This window comes from Apteryx rowi, unplaced genomic scaffold (assembly GCF_003343035.1).
Source record: "Apteryx rowi isolate R43461 unplaced genomic scaffold, aptRow1 scaffold_204, whole genome shotgun sequence".
NCBI classification, from domain to species: Eukaryota; Metazoa; Chordata; class Aves; order Apterygiformes; family Apterygidae; genus Apteryx; species Apteryx rowi.
Window position 1 is genome coordinate 1019289 of NW_020448353.1, and position 19032 is coordinate 1038320.

Below are 19032 nucleotides of genomic sequence, written 5' to 3' on the forward strand. Positions count from 1 at the left end.
ACTTGCACTAGTATTGGACACTTCCCATTGGGTACCTGACTTCCCTGACAGCTGGCATTCTTGGTATGAAATAAAAAAAAAAAACTTATTTTCCCCCCAGAACACGCTCATTAAAATGAAGAGGTACAGTGGTGGCTTTTTTCTGTCTTGTTTTTGTTGTTGTTGTTGTTTAATGTTACTATTTCTATGAAGACAAGGGGTCAATTCAACAAACACGTTACATGTCACTCAAAGGTTTTTCTCGTGGCTATGGGAGTCAGGCTGCATAATTAGTGCCTCATTCATCAGAAATATTTGTGGGTTACATTTAAGCAGGAGAATGTGGGCAGTATCAAGCAAACGGATGGGTCAATATCAGTTCAGGGGAAGAGCTCCTTTCCCTCTGCCTGAGGGCTTTGTTTTTGGTGGCAGAAATGGACCTGATGAACTAGAAAAATATACGCTGTTTTGGTGCCTTCACGGCCTTCAGTTCATCATTTTTTATCCAATAAACATTTGCCAGCTTTTTTCTTATTTTGAACAAGCTCTTTCAAGAATCTCAGGCCATCCAGGTGAATATTGTGACATCTCAGAAAAATCCGTGTAACTTCTAACATTGTTTACATGGTAAATATTTGCACGGTACCACAAAAGCTTAATGTATATACTGCAAAAGTTGCTAGGTTTTTTTGCACAGACTTCAACTATAGATGCTACRTGGGTACCATATGTAGCCCATATTGATGTGGTAAGTATTTATTTTAACCAGAGTAATAAATAGTTGCATAAATTTCTATAATTGACCAGAATGCAAGTTAAAGCTGCCTGCAGGCAGCTCTATTATCTTTCCAACTATTTGAGAAAGTTCCCTTTTTTAATGGACCTACTGTGCTATAGTCTTTTGAGCTCAGAATATCCTTTTCCACCTTTTTGGCATGCACATGCTTCAGGGCATAATGTTAGCTATTCGTGCGCAGGGGAAAGAAGGCTTCAATGAATACCAAAACCACAGAATTAATTAGTTTTTAGTACAGTCTGAACTTTTTATGACTAAATTCCATAGAAACCTTAACACAGCATAATTCTTTATTGAACTGAGCCCTAAATTTAAGTAATGGTTTTACAAATCTTTTGGGAAATCATTTTTTGGTATCTCTAGTCACTCTTTAAAACTGTGTAACCTAGGATGGCTCCACAGAGATTTTATGTATTAGCAATACAAATTATATTTAAAGTATGAAAAGTGCTGAGCAGTTTTCCTGGATGCCAAAGCTTATTAGTATTTCAAATGAAATGTTTATATGGGTAGCTGTTTTGTATGTAGGCCTGCTGTACATTTAAAAACTCTTCATATCTATTAATTTCTACAAGTTGACTGTTTGCTTCCTGCGTTAGAAAGGATCAATTTTTCTCCCCCCCCACCTCCCCACTTTAATTTTTCTAAAAGGATTCCAAAAGGCTAGAGTATTCCAAGGGCAAGCTTTCTGTGGTCACTATGTGTAATAAGTTTTTCATTTGCAAGTGTGTGAAAATTCATTCTGTTTAAGACCATTAGAAGAGAAATGTTTCGCTGTGACCAGCAGACTTGTGTATCTTCTTCCAACTGGAAAGCATTTAGCCTGTCAGCATGGGGGATCTTTGTGTCTTCAGTTCCAGCACGTTAGATTCTTTGCATTATACAACAGATTGGGTGAGAGAATATCACGTTTGTTTCTGCTAAAAGGGAAATATCCTAGTAAAATGGTAAGTAACACAAATTTGTTGTTCCCTGGAAGAAGTTCTAGTTTTCAAACTCTTTCTACATTTTGTGTTGTATCATTTCTTTCTGTTCAGATTTTGCAGCTCTAGAAACATACGCACCAGCCCTAGAGAATACTCCATGGTAAAAACTTTGCTTTTGCCTGTGCTTTTATTCAAAAGTGCAGATGACTCCCAGGCTGTAAGTTGCAGCTGAGAAAAACTGGAGACCAGGTATTAGCAAAAGTGAAGGATAATGCTGCAAATCTCAGTTTATCCTTGCAGATTGCTTGTGCTGCTGTAGTATGTGCCCTGGCTTTCCACTTATGCTGACTTATCCAGATTCCTTAAGAGCCTTTCTCTGTCATGGCTAATTTCACCCCACTGCTCTCTCCATGAGTGGGGATGGAAAGAAAGGCAAAGAAGTTATTGTTCCAGAGAGCAGCTGAGATTTCCACCAGCAAATCTTTCAAACTGAAGAAAAATGTCGTTGAGAAGGGCTGTTTCCCCCATCCACGTGCATAGGACCTTCCAAAAGTGGGGAAGTGAAGGGACTCGGTTACAAGAGCCAGACAGTGTATGCGTTTCCCTCAGTCCCTGTAACTGGAGAGTGGTGCCTATTTTTGCCTGCTTATGCCACACACACAATATTCAAGGTGAATATGTGTTTCCTATGTCTGCTGCATATCACATAACTTGCACCCAGTAAAAAAGCCCTAACCGACTGAGCCTGAAAAGTTGATTATTGCTTTATCACATGGGTGCCAGATACAACCTTCAGCCTGCAGAGCCTGCCACACATTTCCACAGCTGCTGTTGCCCTGCTACTAGTGACATGTTACTGCTCTTCTTTCTCTGTTCCCTTGTCGGAGCCAAATGGTGCAAGCTTAGCTGCCGAAGCGGCAATAAACAGAAGCAGCAGGCCAGCAGGAAACATGAAAGAAGATGATGAAGATATAGCCAGCATTTGCTCCAGGCCTTCAGAGATGTCCCACATGAAGATACTTTTCCAAGGAACTGCAGCGTCCACACATCAGCCTATTGAACTGCAAAACACCATCAGTGAGAGAGAGAAAAAAAAATCACACATCACAGCTGGCATAATTATGCAATTAAAAACCTCAGTGTAGGCACAAATGTGCTGATCTTTGTTAGCTTAAGAGTGGTTTGAGGAGCCTGAGCAGCTAAAGCAGCAGGAAAACTGCTGGTGCCATGGGTCGCGTCTTCAGCAGGGGGCTCTGCTGGCAAAACTCTGCCCCGCCAGCTACGCTCCCCAGCGCAGATGTGCTCTAAGCTGCAAAGCGTGATTCATAATTAAACCGCAAGAAGCCAAGTGTATGTGCAACCCTCCCTTCACCTCTGCCGTCATTAGCTGGGTTACCCACGCTATGGCTCAGAGGTTATAAAACACCAGAGAGTTTGAAACGGCAGACAGAAACTTTGGCAAAATGAAACACCCAAGATCTGGAACAGGCTAAAGCTGGCTTTGCTCATTTGATCTTATTCAGCATTCTCAGGCACCCTCACTCCCACCTCCCTCCTACCCCTCCTCCCTGGGCCCTCTCAGAGCTGCCTTGCAGACAGACTTTGCACCCTGGGGGAGGAGGGAAGTCGGGGAGGAAGAAAGGAGGGAAAGTAAAATAAAGCCCTTGTTTGTTGACAGAGCTATTGTCAGAGCTGTTTTCACTACTCAGAGTGCAAGTGCTGGTATGTTTGGGCTCCTTCTGCATTGCAATTGTTTTTGGCACTTTCCAGTAATGCAGAACTAACCAGCTACATCTTGCTAGCTGCTCCCGAGCTGTGGTCCTGTCAATTATGGGTGTTATGCACCCATAAACTTGACAGGGTGAAGTGGTGAATGTGTGGTGACACGTCACCAAGAGACTCCCTCTGCCTACCTGCTCCCCTCTATTGCGTTATTATACACCTGCCACGCAAGCTGTGAAGGGGGCAAATGTGCCAAATACAGTTAGGTGTTTGTTAAAATTAAGATGCTCAGACACCGCACTTTCTTATGCAGCCTGTTTCCCTGCCTAATTCTCAATGCAATGTCCAACAAGTGTGTAAAATAATTGGTCCGTAAATAAAGAAATGTGTCTGTAAATAAAAAGCCTGGGAGCTATTCTCAGTGCAGCCTGGGGAGGCTGTTTAGGCTAGCGGCTTTTATCAGTGAAGTGATAGCTAAGGAAAAGTAGAACCGTTTCAAAGGTGTTGCCATAAGGTAGAGATAGGACTTGCCATTTGGCACAGAGCATGGACTGAGAGTCTAGCTCTGAATGAGTTGCTTGGACCATTTTTTTTTTCCTGCCGCTTTTTATTATTCTTATAATTATTGCAGAAGGAGAAGGGGGAAGGAAAAGCAGAGTCCGCTGTGGTTCTGCATTAGCAGACAACAAGGAGGGTAGAACAACCTCTCTAATTCTGCTAAGTCAGAAGGCGTCATTGCTGGTAAAGCACAAGTATCTCTTATGCTGACTTTTCAGGAAAAACAGCTCTGTTGTTTTAGTATTCTGTTGGGGCACTCACATTATGTCTGATGCCACAGGAGCCAAGTGCCTTCCAAGAGTGCAGCAAGTCCCGTGACTAGCCGCTGCTGGGTGCTGTTCTTCACCATCCCACTTTTCTTCCTCTGTCTTCCTTCCCCTTGAAGAAAGAAAGTTATATATGAGACATTCTGTTTGCTCTTTGATTTTGGGATGTGTTTAGGACTTTTATTAGCAAGTGCAAGGTCAAAAGAAATATATTGCTTTTTGGAAAGGAAAAAGGCTGAAACCTGAGGTGCTTAATATTTGATGGCGCTTTGGGCCAGCCCCGGAGAAAGCTGTTCCCTAAATTTTGCCTTTGCTGTGCCTGTGTCCTTGGCGGCTGAGAAGTGGTAGAGATGCCGATGAGCTTTCAGCATTGCTGTTGGCAGTTCCCCAGCCCCATTTTCTTCCTCTCCTTCTTTGCACCCCTCTAAGTGCTAACCGACACGGATGGGTCTCTGCTGCACCCCCAAGTACTGAGCAGAACTGACTCGGTATTAGCAGAGCCCAGTGCTAGGTGACTGTAGGTTGTCTTGGGCAGCTTTAGGGGAAAAGGAAGGTAGCAAAGAAAGTACAGAGGGCAGTGACCTCATTTCTTTGCTATGAGTGTTTTGTGCTTGGCGGCAGGCCAGGGGCAGGAGGAGGCATGGCTGGAACAAACCCGGTCRCAGCAAACCTGACAGCGTTTTGGCAGGAAGAAGTGCAAACCAGGGCAACGCTAGGTAGCCTTCTCAGATAACGTAAGCCAAACATTCCAGGTGCTTACCTAATACTTTCCCACCAGTTAATTTCTCGTGGGTGGGAGAAGTGCGAGTGGGTGTGAAGGGAAGGAGCTGAAGCAAGCAGGAGCAGGGCGTCCCCTCCAAACGCCCCGCTGCACTCCAGGCGACCTGTGCTGTTTGGAGCATCCTGGAGCACCATCTCGCTGCTCTTCCCCACCAGGCTGGGCTCTCCAGGCGTATGCTGAAGCCAGGGTTGCCAGCTGGCATGTGCCAAAAAACAAAAAAAAAAACCCAAAACAAAACAAAACAAAATTACAAACCTTTGATTTTTCCCCATGTTATTGAGGCTAGTGATAAAAATCAGGACAAATCACAAGATGAGGCATCTATGGCCTATGCATAGGCTCCCTGGCAGTGGTGTGATAGCAGAGATATAATTTACCTTCTTGCATTAGTCCTAATCCCAGCACACAGAAGAGCCTGGCCCAAGTCAGACAGCCCAGGCCAGCACAGTGCAGCTCAGCAGAAGTCTGTCCTGGTGAGTCCTGGCAAGATGTTGCAGGAGGCCAGATTGCAGATGAGGAGGCACCCATCCCCTGTTGCTTTCAGTGGGAGGTAAGGAGCTAAAGCCCTTTAAGGAGTTGGCCCATCATGCCTGAATGCTGTGCTGGGAAGCCCAGCCCATGGCTCTGGTTGTGGCACTTAGCCTTATGGGAAGGGATTCCCTAAAACCTGCTCCCTGGTAAATGCTCTAATTTCTTGCAGCTAGGATGAAAACCTGCCATCCTGGAAAACATTAGCAGTAGTTGCACTTCAGATTGCTACACTGCAAATAGACTGTGCTATTAATAATTATTAAAATGATGAACATTTCCCCTATAAATAACAATCCCAGCAATAAGAACCAATTTCTGTTCTTTAGAAATTAGTCTTTCCACAAGGCTGACCAGAGGAGAACAGTCAGCATGCTCTTGTGTGCGTGTTGTAACTGCAATATGGGCATATTATTTTCCCTTCTTTCCTTCCCAATGCCGTATGACCACGGTTCAACACTGTGCACATGCCGTGAAAGCAGCTAAAAAGTGCGATGCCACAAAACGGCAACACGCCGAGCACAGATTTCCAGGCTTGAGCTTTGCAGCTTCTACAAGTGACTTCCCGCTCCCATGTTAAACCCACAGTTGGGGCCAAGAAACTGCAGGAGGATTTTATGCTGAGTTTCCCTCCTGCCAGGCTTGGAGACAGGGTTATCCTCTGCTCCCCAGCTGCTTTCTCCCACAGGGCTGGTGCAGCTCATTTCCACCGCTGAGCCATGCCAGCTCCCACCTCAGCTTCTCCAGGGGTAAAAGCAACTTGAAGCCGGCAGGGCAAGCAACCGCTTTCTCCCTCTTTCTCTGAAACCACTAACTAAGGCGAAGGAAAATATGGGGGGAGGGGAACAGGACAAGGACTAATTCCAAGTTCCCAAGCCCAGAGGAGCCTCTTCTCTGCTTTTGTCAAAAAGAGTAATGCTGGGGGTGTTCTCCCAACTGTCCTTTTTATAACCTCGGACTTTCTGCGCGGGAAATGTTTCTTTCTAGTGTTTGTCAGTCTCTATGTTATCTTTTAGACATGCTCACGCTGCCGTGCTGCATTTCTGAGTGGAGGAAGGCATCCAGCTTTCCTATCCAGGAAACCTTTTAGTAACTTCCCTTCTTTGCCCAGGGCCAAGGCTTCCAGAGCAAAACAGGGATTGAAAAGGACAGGAGGAGGGAAAGTGTGTGCGCATGGGGAAAACCAAAAAAAAAARGGGGGGGGGAAAGAAAACTCGATGGGAAAAATGGAACTAGAAGCTCAGGAGGCAGAGTTATACGAAGAGGCATATTTTCCTCTCCTCTCCCCCCCCACTACGATGTCCCGCTGAGGTCGGACCTGCTTCGCTTCTGCTCCCACTGCCAAGTGCGGACCTAAGTGCAGTTTCACATGGCCATATAGTAACTTGCAGAAAGTAAGAAACCAGAAAGGTATAGAGGAAATTATTTAATAGCGCATCTTAAATAACATGACAATGTCAACGTGAACAATTTACACCTATCAAAGGTCACACAGAATATCCTGCTGTGTTTTACCATATAGCCAGTGCATATGTTTGGAAAATAGAAACAAATATTGTCCCATTAGGTGCTTCAGTATATAATCCAGGTTTAGACTTTCCTTTTTAAGAAACAGTTTGACACAGAAACAGAGGTGCAAAAGCAACATGATATATAAACAAAACAGGTTTTAAATAAGTTCCTAAGCATGTTCTCTACTGAAAGCTATTTTTTTCAAATTCAGTTTTTCATCTATAAATACATAGTACAAAAATGCAAGTTTACAAGCCATTTCTCCCAATAGAGTTATGCCATTTGAAGTTTTAAGGAGCAACATTCCTCCAACATAGGATGCATATATTTAAGAGCAATAATATTAAGTATTTACATATAAAGTTATGARGTGTGTGAGGATATAAATTAGTAACAACACACAGACAAAAATACTTACTGTTAAATAAATAATTCAACAGCTTTACATACGAGGGTATCTATAATATTRTACAAATATAATATATAAGACTGTAGGACTTGATCTTGCAGTTGCTCATATCTGACTGTCACTCAAGCAGCTGAGTAATCSCAGTGCAGTAGAAAAGCTACTTTATGGGGTTATTCCTATGCTGAAAGTCAGATGCACCTATCTACCTTCCTGAAACGGCTCCTAACTGATAGCTCGATTAGGCCCCACAGAAAGCATGGTGTGAATGAATGTATTCAGTTTTATTCTTGTGAACTGAGGTACTGTTGGCATTCGGCATCTCCTTTCAATTCCGGAGTTCCAGGAATTCTCTTTCCAGTTTTTGGATAGACACACCAGCATCCAGCAGACTCTCCATCCAGTGAAGTTTCACACTAGAATGATTAGGAAAACCAAACAAAAATCCAGAATAAGCAACCATCAGCAGAAGATCAACCATGAGATACTACAAGTAAGGGTGTTTGGACAGAATTAGGATTAGAAACTGGGGAACCACCAGGTGCAGACTTTTTTTGAGTGCAATGCTGTCTATTCTAACAAAACCTCTAACCAACATGGTTGGTTAGGGAGCCTTGACCCAAGCTGAACTCCCTCCCGTAAGAGCAACTTCAGATTTAAAACAGTTTGCCCACTCCTTGACAGACAGCAGTATAAAACAGCAATATGTTCCACTGTGGGAAACTGAGGGAAGGCAGAATATAGAGGCTAACGGTGTGAGAGCAATGATTTCGGGGTCTGATTTCGTGGTGGGAAATAGGGCTCTTTCTTTTGGGGGGAGGAGGTTAAAGCAATCTCCATACATGCCTGATTCGATCGCAGGTCACCATGTTTGTGAGTAACACGGTGGTAACATGTCCAACACACAGGAGGCAGGGCAACACGCGTTTCTGCAGACCAACTAAAACTGCATGCCTGGCCTCTGGTACAAGGGCGTGGGCTGAGGTTTGGAGCTGTCACTGACCTTGCAGATTACTCTTAGTGTAACTCGAAATGGCTTCTTTAGAGGCCATAATGCCAATGAGTGTTGTTATAATGAGTGGTAATATAATCCATAGGCAGCACAAAGMAGGATTTTTGCTCTGCTTTCAGAAGTCTAACCTTGCTCCGGAGAGCTTTGCCACTGCCAGTGTATTTTACCTTGGGAGCTGAGAGCTTCAGGTCTCCACAGTGATATTGTATATTCAGGGTACTTCACAGGCGGCGTGGCATATATTACAAATGAACAGTGACAGGGACTACACTAATGAAATAGGTACACGGAGCTTGCTTTGGTCTGGGAACACACAGGGTTAAAATCTTTTGGAGAAGGCCTTGCATGCACCTGTTCTGTGCATGAAAAAGACTCCTGCCCCCATTTCTGCCAGCCTAGGGTGTGTGGCTCACTTTTAAGAGAAGAAGGACAAACCATCTGCTCCCACCACTAAGTATCCCTGTTTTCACAACCTGCTTTTCCAGCAGCTGCAAACTTGCGAGCTTGGGAGCCACGAGTCATGACAGGGCTGCCTGGGGCAGAACGGGGGCACCGCTGGTCCGAGCAGACGGGGAAAAGGCACGTACCTGCTTGCTGTGGTAAAAGCCGTTCTTGTTGCAGTTGGGCAAATAGAATTTGTAAATCTCCCCTTCACTTCTTTGCTGAGCTTTAGCCAATTTATACAGGGCTCGGTAGAGCTCCTTCTGGCAAGGTCCCTGGAGCAATACAAYACACAGGTTGTCAATACAGAAATCACAAAGAAACCAGGCAAACAAAACATGACCAGTATGAAGCCAGCTGAAAGTTGAAAATACCTATTAGTCATAAAATCTGCACCGGGCTGTTTTGCATGTAGTTTCTACTTGTTTCAATAGGAGCACAGCTGGGAAACTCTGGCGTTGCATTTAGGCCTTTGTTTTTATTCTTTGAGGTATTTTCTGTCCGCAGAAACATGAGGATTTAAGTCCTTAAATTCCCACACAAGGAAATTTAACCTGTACTAAGTAAACACTTTAGCGCTCGGAGGGTACAATCTCTCCTATTATGGGGAGGTGCACATTGGGAAGCTGGTGTACGTGAGGCCAGCCACGTTCGCCGGGTTGCCATGGCCCTGTGTTCTGTTGACGTATGGAGAATAGGTGCAAGACATATATAGCTGGTGCAAGAGCAAACATCTGAATGTTTGTTATCTTTTGTACAAGACATGGCTGTCGCGAAAACAGAATGGGGAATGACTCTGTGGCTCTCAGATCCAAATCCAAATTGCCTAGACCGAGGAATGAAGACCTGCTTGCAACGTGCACTATCATCTCCCCTATGTGCTTGCTTGCTTTTTGGCACTTTTAAAGTCATAACTGTCGTTTATTAACAGTGTCTGACATGTCTAAATCAGTGAAAGGAGAGTGGAAAGGACTTTACAAATATTTTTACTTTGGAATGAAAATTATCTTGCCCTCTGATTTTGCAAGACCTCCCCATGTCAGGCCTGCACATAAGCAATCCCATTCAAGTCAGTGGGTTTATCTGTGGTTCTGGTTCAGAAAAGCAGAAGCCTTAAAAATCAGAATTGGAGCTAACAGGGCTTACATCTAATAACTAAAAACTGAATCAGCGCTTAAGTTCTGTTCTGAATGTTCGCAGGCTTCCTAGTCTTTTTTTCTTCCTTTTTTTTTTTTAATTGCAATTTGACTGTGGCCATACAAAACTGGGCTTCTGTCCCGTCTAACACTAATTTAGTGCCGTGACACAGGGTTGTGCAGGATGCCTGGAAGGGGTCTAACGCTGGTTCTCTGGTGCCCTCAAGTGGAGCTGGGACCTGCTTGCATGCTCCCCTCACCCCACGCACCCACTGCAGTTTTGCAGGGTTGAAGGTAGAAGCTTATCTTAATTGCTGAGCTTTCCACCTTTTCACATATGCCTACTTACTAGGGCTGCACTGCGATCAGAAACGAGCACGTTGTTGTAGTCTGGATCAGAGTGTCACCTCGTCTGCATACAGGGACTCTTTTTGGTTTCACTGAGCACTGGGCCAGGCCTTGTATTTTTAATTAAAACACCAAAGATGTCCAAGCTTGTAATACAGATTTCTGGAATTTAAGGACCCATGTTATAATCTGATATCAATTGAAGAGCAAGATTCAGCCTCTGCTAGGAGTTTGTATAATTTCATAACTGATGCACAACTGCTTTTACAGCCACTTCCATTTTGCCTGTTCCTTAGGCATCTGATCAAGGTAGTCCAAAAGAAGAAGCCTGTTTGCTGGCTACCCAAAATATTGACATCTCGGGGCTGCTGATAGAGTTTTATGCACATTTTCATTCAGTATTTTAAATCAATAGCATCTACTGAAATGATGTTTGAAAGGCTTGCAAGAAAACCCACCTGCTCTCTCCATTTCTTGAGTTCAGATATTCTCTTTGCTTTCATGTTTTCATATGCAGTGATGGCATTCCAGGGGGTGGATTTGTCCTGGCCGATGGGAAACATCAACTGATAGTTCAGCAGCTGATCCTGGGTCATTTCTGTGCTTTCTAAGGTCATATCCTCAGGTTCTACAGAGTCTGGAAAGGAATGACAGTAAGATGGAAATGTTCAGTGAGCTTGTGCCTTTACTTCTCCAAGGAAAAAAGAAGAAAAAAGGAAAAATTGGTAAAAAATAATGTTATGTGTAAGATCAACTTTAGTAGCTCTTGCAAGAATAATACTTTACATGGGCAGCACATCAAATTAAAGTTCTGTAATATACTCATGCAAGGACACATCTGCTCTTCTGTAATAAGCTGGTTATTTTATTACCCACTGGAATCGTTCGAATACCAAAGAGGAAGCTGAAACCAGCCTGTTGGAAATGAAAGATCTTACTTGACCACAGTAGGTAGAAGACACTGCTAAATGAGGAAAGACTGGAATCAAACTTTTAACRCATTTGGATTTTTAATCAGAATGATGTGCTTTGGTTTCTATTCGGGAAAGGAATTGGTCCAGACTCAATGCCACAGCATCCTTTAACGTGTGCTGTGGTTTGGCTCACAGATAGCAAGGGGCAGCAGCAGATCCTGCTGACCACCGAGGATCAGATACCCAGGGACTAGGAGAAGCTGTGTGGACCCAAGCAAGTGGGGCCAATCAGCTTGTGCACCCATGGGAGGTAGCAGAAGCTCTTAGCAGTTGCGGGGACACCTCGTGGGAGCAGACTTTGACACATGCTTAAATAACTTGTTGGCTTAAGACTGCAAACAGCCAGCCAAGGGTCAGCACTTTTTTTTTTTCTCCCTGAGGTGATGTGTTAGAAAAAAATTGAGTAGGAAGATTGAGGAGGAAAAGAAAAAAAGAATAAGATCAGAGAAAGAATAACATCAAATACTGGACCGTTTTAACTGAAGAAGGCTTAAACACTGAGTTTAGTGACTGCTCCCCCCGCCACCACCCCAAGCAAGAATAACTCCACTTCTACCACCAATGGCAACTGTAATTTTGAGTCAACCAAGATTATTTTTGTAATGCTATGTGACTGAGTTACTTTAACCACCAATATGTGATCATAGCAGTAATGATGCTGAAAAATAATAATAAATACTAAACTGTTGAAGCAATGCTGTTAGAAGTTCCTGCTCATCACTTAGCCTAAGATGCTCAAGCCGCCTGCCTGCAGATTTTTGCTCAAAGCGAGATCGGTTAGCAATGAGCCGCTGAAGGTACTTTCCATGCCTAAAGCAGAGCCAAACGCAAAGCCTGTGCAGGTTTTCTCACCGCCTCGCACGACTTTCGGGAGAAGGCCGCAAGCAGAGCGCTCAAAGCATTCGCCCCGCTCCAGCGACTGTCTACGACTAATGCAAACCGAGCGATAGCATCCCAGCAACCTTACTCCGGCCTTACTCCTCTCCCCCCGCAACGCTCGCTCCGGCCGCGGTGCGGTACCTGTGGGCTCGGCGGCGGCCTCGCCGGCGGCGGGGGGCAGGCAGGCGCCCTGGCCCCGCAGCAAGGCGCGCAGCGGGCCGGGCTGCTCCGGGGGGACGCGGCAGCGGAGCCCGCGGGCGCAGCGTGCCGTGTACACCCCGCAGGGCTGCCCCGGCCCCAGGGCGCAGGTCTGGCAGCAGCCGCAGCCGGGCTGCCGCGCCGTCTCGGGGCAGCCGGCCGCCACGGGCGGGCACAGGGCCAGCTTCTCCGGCGTGCAGGGGGCGCAGCGGGCCGGCGGCAGGCCCACCCCGCCGGCCGGGCCGGGCCCCAGCAGCGCCGGCGGCAGCAGCAGCAGCCAGGGCAGCAGAGACCGCGCGCCGCTCATTGCAGGGGTGAGCGAGGACCAGCTGGAGGGCGGCTGGGTACGCGGAGGAGCAGCAGGCGCTTTGCACGCATTCGGCTCCCCCGGGCCATTTATACAGTGGTGTGCCTGGCTATTAATCTTTAACCCCCAGTTAACGATTATCCGGACGGGAGGGCCGGAGGAKCATCATTTCGGTGGCGGTTCATGTCCCTGACCACGCTTCCCCTCCCCTTTCACTTTCCCCCTTTATCTTTTTTTTCCCCCCTCCCTTCCAGACATGCAGGAATGCTTTTATTCCCTCGCCCCCACCTCTAGCGCCGCCGTTAACTGGGAAAAATGCGGTGGGGGTGGAGGGAAACGAGCGGGGGGGGGCTCCCGGGGGGGGGTTCCCCTCCCCTTTTGCCCGTCACAAATGTCTCCTTTTCTTGACATTTGATAGAAACGTAAATGTTTTTAAAAAGCGCGGCGGTGGGGGGAGGAAGGGGAGGAGGGAAACCCCATTGAAACCGAAGCAGCTGACTTCACATTTCCACAGCAACCCGTGCAACGAACCCGCGCTTGCTTTTTCGTCATGCGGCGGCAGGTTAGGAGGACACTGCCACGCCGAGCCGGGGGCCCCGGGGGGGGGGGGGGGGGGGGGGTGGGGGGGGGGGGGGGAGCTGCAGCCGCTGCACCCGCGCACGTAGGAGCCGTCGGCCGCCGCCGGCCGCCGCGCCGCTCCCCGGAGCACGCGCGGGGCGCGGGGAACGTGTCTGCAAACGCTTCCGAGAGGAATGAGCTGCTCTGGTTTTATCCCTGCCCTGCCTCCTTCTCCATCTCCTCCAATTTCACCTGAAAAAAAGAAAGGAAAAAAAAAAACTTTCCTCCTCTCCATGCAGTGGTTGTAACTGCAATAAAAGCAAAGTACTCAAACTCTACTGAGTGCTGAACAGATAATTTTATCCTGGCATTTGCAGTATGTACTAAGCTGGAAATAGCAAATTCCACTGTCAAGTCATCTAATGTAACATAATTTTTGTTTGTTCTTTTTTTTTTAATGCATTTAGTTCTCCTCTTTTGTAAATGCATCATCTGTGTGAAAGAAAGTGAAGCAAAGCTGCGGAGCAAAGCTTTATATTTTATTATTCACTTATTTTCTTTCTGGTATTCATGCTTTATTTACAATGTAGTACTTAGTGCATTTTAACCCCCTATATGCATAATTCAATTCATAAAAGTATTCTTATCGGTTACAGACATTTACAACTGGAAGAAACGTTTTCACCTAGCCACTTCATCTAATCATTTTTAGCTGTCTGATCTTTTAGCCATTTAATGGAATGTAAAAAAATTTTTTAGAAAGCTAGGGTCTGTTTAGAAGGCTCAGATTGTTTTCAGGGTCTCTCTGGATACCCAGAAGTGTGTCACCACTCAAGATCGACTTGCATTTTGAAGTATTTTAAACAAAACTAGTTTTACAGACTTTAAAAGAATTCTGTGGGATTCACATTTCTGTGACTGGGATCAGATTCTGGCTGAAAACCTGGGACACAATAATTTCTGTGGAAGAACACAGCAGGTAGACTTTTCAAGCTCTCATGCTTATTTTCATATGTAAACTTTTTTTCTTGTGCATCTTGTGTAGAAAATGATGATTCTCCTCCCACTCAATATGCAGTGAGAATCCACAGAAAAGTAGCAGCTTAGGTTCAACACCCTTCTTTCCTCCCTTAAAGTGGAAAAGAAAACAATACAAAATCCCTTGCATGAACATGAAAAAAAAATCACAAATTAAAAGTAGAGCCAGCTGGAAGATGATAATGACTCAGAGAGCTCATATGCATATGCATATGTGTGTATATTTGTTTGTTCATGTATCTATGCACGTGTATTTCTTGTTTTAGCTTGCTCGTATATGAACAGAATTGAGACTCATTCTACTACCAACTTCTTGTGACCAGATAAAGAAGAAACTTAATGCAAGAGCTCAGTTTCTTGCCTGAGTGCTGTTGACTCGCAGGCCCATGTTGCAAAGGCCGGTGTCACGAAACTTCCATTAGTTTGCGAGAATCTCATTCTTCCAAAACACCATCAAGTTTTCAGGCCTTTGGCACTTTTCATTGAGGTGGGGCAGCTGGCAGTATCTGAACTGCCCAGACATTTCCTAACAACTGGAAGCTATTTAGAGGCCAGATTTTTTTTCAGTTTATCATTTAATGATAAGCAGACAAAACCCCACAGATTATACAAAAATTTGAAGGTGTTTTTGTTTTGTTTCCTTTATAATTGCAGGTCAGCTCTACATGACAGCCTGACCCTGTTCTTTTTGCTGGCCTTGTACATTCAAACTGAGGAAACTTAAAGCTCTACTAAAGCAGACTTTGCCTGCAGATGCCTCTCTACAGGAAAGCCAGACACACATAAATCAGTCCCTTCATATTTTATTTGTATAAATACAACCCACATACTTCAGAACAGGTTGTGATAACTTAGGACAGTTTCAATCAACAAAGCAATGTTTTTGTGTAGGCCATAAGACATCAATGAAGTGAAGGTAGTGTATATGTTTATGTAGGCTCTGTTTGATGTAATACTACAACTCATATACCTGTCTCCATCTCTGACCCTGACATTGCTTTAAAGAACACAAACAGATAAGAGTCAGGAGGTTAAAAACATCCACGACGTAAAGTTGTGTTTACTGAAGGGTTTTGACGGTAATTTTTAGGTGTTCCAACTGATGCCCTCTAATTTGAACCACTTGTCAGGAGACACCACATGAATCCTAAGCAGGGGTTAGTTTTCTACAAGATTTTCTCATTGGTTTCTCAATAATTCTTAGCCAATGACCTCATTTTTTATGTTAAATGAAGTTTTTTTGTTTTTTTTTTAAAGCTTCATGGAGTGACTCATAGTACATAAAGTTTTATATAAGTTTATGTACAAGCAATCTTTATTCTCTAATCACCAGAAATTTAAGTGACTTGCCAAATAATTTCCTGCTGGGACTGTTTCTCTGGATATGTTTAAAAAAACAAACAAACAAACAATGGAGTATCCTCCTTATTTTTCTTTAGGTAAGAAACTGATCCTGAATTTAATATCCAAAACTACTATATGTAATATATGTACATGTACATATATGGCATCTAGCGTACAAAGAAAAACAGCTATGTTAGAAATACAAAACAACTAGCGCCTTCTTCTCCGTAATTTGTCCCTCATCAATGATGCTTTATTTCAGCTATATAGATTACTAAAAATTATTTAGCAAAAAAATTATTCATAAATAATTTAAGTATTTGTTGATTGTTTGCTTTATAGTTTCTACTTTCTAACAATAACATGCATGTTACTTGATCTTTCTAGTCTGGTTAGGTAAGAAGGCCTTTTAGAATTAGATTCTAGATGTAGATAATCAGGTGCTCCAAGTTTGTTTTGCAATAATATTTTCTAATTTTTGCAGACTGACTTTTGCTAGAAAAAAAAAATTTGCTAGAATATAGAAGATAGATATTTTTAAAATACTTAACTGATTTGGGTGCAGAAACTCAATAAAGTCACTAGTGAGAGAGGAAAAGTGAGAGGCTGTCTCATGTCTACTTTAGATAGGGAAGCCTATGGACTTTCTGTGTCAAATCGTGGCTTATCACAATCAAAAAAAGAGAGGAAAAAGTCATCCACCTCCTTGGTGACACTCAAAGCATTTGGGCATTGAGTAAAATGTCTCATTGCCAAAGTCTTGTGTGCACAGGCCAGTCAGATAATTATTTTCTAACAAGAGCTACTGTACTGCCTGCAAGACAGGTAAAAGAACAGTCCCTTAGATGTGCTGCCATGGATCAGCTGCTCCATGCAATGAACGGTACAAGTGAGAGTTTGCCTACCTAGAGAAATAATCCAGAAATGCTTTGAGAAGGGATAAAGTTGCAAGCGCTCTGCAGGCTCTGAGTTCCTATGTGGGGAGTTAATACAGAAGAGCTTCAGCTTCACTCCTGCTGCTTAGCCCACACTAATAACCCCCGGGGCAGGGGTATTCCCCAGGGCCACTCATGGAAATTGGGGGTTTCAGAGCCTACCAGATTAGGCAGTAGCTCAGCAGGGGCTTTTAAAAATGTTACTGATCTCTTCAGTGTTGGCTCCAGGCACCTAAACTATCCTCAGCTGCTTAAATCTCTTTGCAAGCTTCAGCCATGGTGTTGCTGCAGGTCTGGAGAGAGGAATGAGCATTGTCGAGGCAGCGATGTGGCTCTGCCTGTCTGCAGCAGCCACAGAGAGCTGCCGGCGGCGAGGACGCGAGCCTCTGGCCTGCCACGCAGAAGTGGCCTGCCACTTCCTTAAGTGGCTGCTGTCTCATGCTCATTAAAGAAAAGATAAATTCCCAAGAGATTTTTTTTTAGCAGAATTTAAATGTAATAGATCATTCAAATACCTATTAAGGCATCTCATTCACTTTGACATTATCAAATGTAACAGTGGATATTTCACACTAGGAAACTGGGGTTTTAAAGGAACCTACTGGATTATAGCTACTGCTAACCTTAAAAGTCACTGTCATCAGAACTCCTAATATTTGGGTTACTTTCAGATTCCTGCTTTTTCCTTTTGTGTGTACAAGACTTTTCTCCTCCATGATAATCTTGGGCAGTCAGTGCTACAGCCTAAAGATGCTGTTATTTCCTCTTTATATCCTTTTAATAATGCTAATAGGAATAGGAATTAAGTCAYAGGACCTAGACCACAGTAGGTCAAGAGGGTCATTTACTCTTGGTATCGCATGAAGGGGGGAACCAAAACTGGGGGAAAAACATGCCCAAACTGTGCCAGCTACAGCTGCCACGTTGGAAAGGGGGGGTGTCCTGCAGGCTCAGCAGAACACAGCACCTTCAGTCTCAGCAAGAAGGAAGGAGGTGGGCAGAAGGGCTATTCTGGTCACCAAAATGATATGTGGTTAAAACAGGAGGGCACATTTCCCTGGGTCATTTATAATTGTTTTCTATATTTAGTCTGCTCACCCTTGTGCTGGTTCTTGCAAAAAAATCAAATAGTTCGCCCAGCTGCTTCTTTGACAAAAAAATCTATTTCTGCCTTTTGTCTTGGGGCAATTCTGATTTCAGCAATACTATCCTTATTAATTATTATTATTACTGCTGTTGTTGATAATACTTAGAGTATTTTTTCAGGTTTCTGTTTCCCCAGAGGACAAGGGACAGAGGACTTCATTTCTGGTCAGTTTTGCAGAGCTCAAGGCTTGCACAGAGAACTGAAATAAAGTAGGCTGCTTTGGGGCCTCAGGGCCATCCCTTCCCTCAGGTGGTCAAACATCGTCTCCATTGAATTAGCCTCTGATATTTAACAAGCGTGAAAGCTTTTGATGCTCACTGTGAGCTTAATCTATGCGTATGTACTATTTCAAGCTCTTAGAACTGGACCTGCAGTGAGATTTAGGCACGTTCGCACTATCCGTAGGAGCAAATATCCCTGGCTTGCTTTCACGGGCTGCGAGGAGGGAGAGCAACACGACGATGCAGTAGCCAGGGTACCCAGTGCCCTTGTTCAGGCAGATCACGCTGGGCGATTTGCCCTACTTGTGGGCAAAACCATCTCAGCAAGCGCTTGGGAGAAAACTGCAGCCACTAACTCAGGGCTGAGGGTGCCGCTTGCCAGCAGAGCGCTTAAAACTATGCAGGGCCCTCGAAGCAGAGCACATTTTGCAAATAAAGGCCTGAAGGGGTTAATCCAACCTGTTATTATATCAAAATCACGCCGGCAATAAGACTAAATGTCACACGAATATTTGCCTGACCTACTGTATAAATAAGCTCTGCCATCAAACACAGAAATCACACAGAGTTACTGGATTAAAAAAAAAATCAATATAATTAATGTATAATGAAACAAAGCAAAAAGCCAAGATTAGATTGTCAAAGCACTTTGTTACAGATGAAAGCAGAGTGCCTCTCTTTACAAATAGCTATTTGACTGCATTCAATGAATCACTATCATCTTGCCTTCTGTAGCAAAACCGTGTGGAAAAGAATAAAATTTCTAGTGACCCACAGCTCAGTGACTATGGGTCAGTTGCAAAATTTAAGATAGTCACAGACAGGAATTATTAGAGTGTCAAAAGCTGCTCTCTCCTGAAATCTGACTAATCAGGCATATGTAAAAATGCCTAAAGGGATAACTATAAATTTAAACCTTTGATTTGATTTTTGTTGTTACTGTTGTTATTGCAACCAGTGACTTGTTGACTGTGACATGTTTGTTTACAAAATATTCCACACACACACACTACCTCCTTT

The 19032-nt window shown here is 44.2% G+C and overlaps 1 protein-coding gene across 1 annotated transcript; it reads right to left on the bottom strand.

Annotated features, from left to right (window-relative positions):
• Positions 1–7758: 7758 nt before the first annotated feature.
• IGFBP1 (insulin like growth factor binding protein 1) lies at positions 7759–12769 on the bottom strand. The gene is made up of 4 exons (XM_026063942.1): positions 12406–12769; positions 10870–11048; positions 9074–9202; positions 7759–7890 (listed from the first exon to the last, which is right to left on the bottom strand). Exons 1-4 carry the CDS (start codon positions 12767–12769, stop codon positions 7759–7761), a joined length of 804 nt encoding a protein of 267 aa, XP_025919727.1.
• Between the last annotated feature and the right edge of the window lie 6263 nt (positions 12770–19032).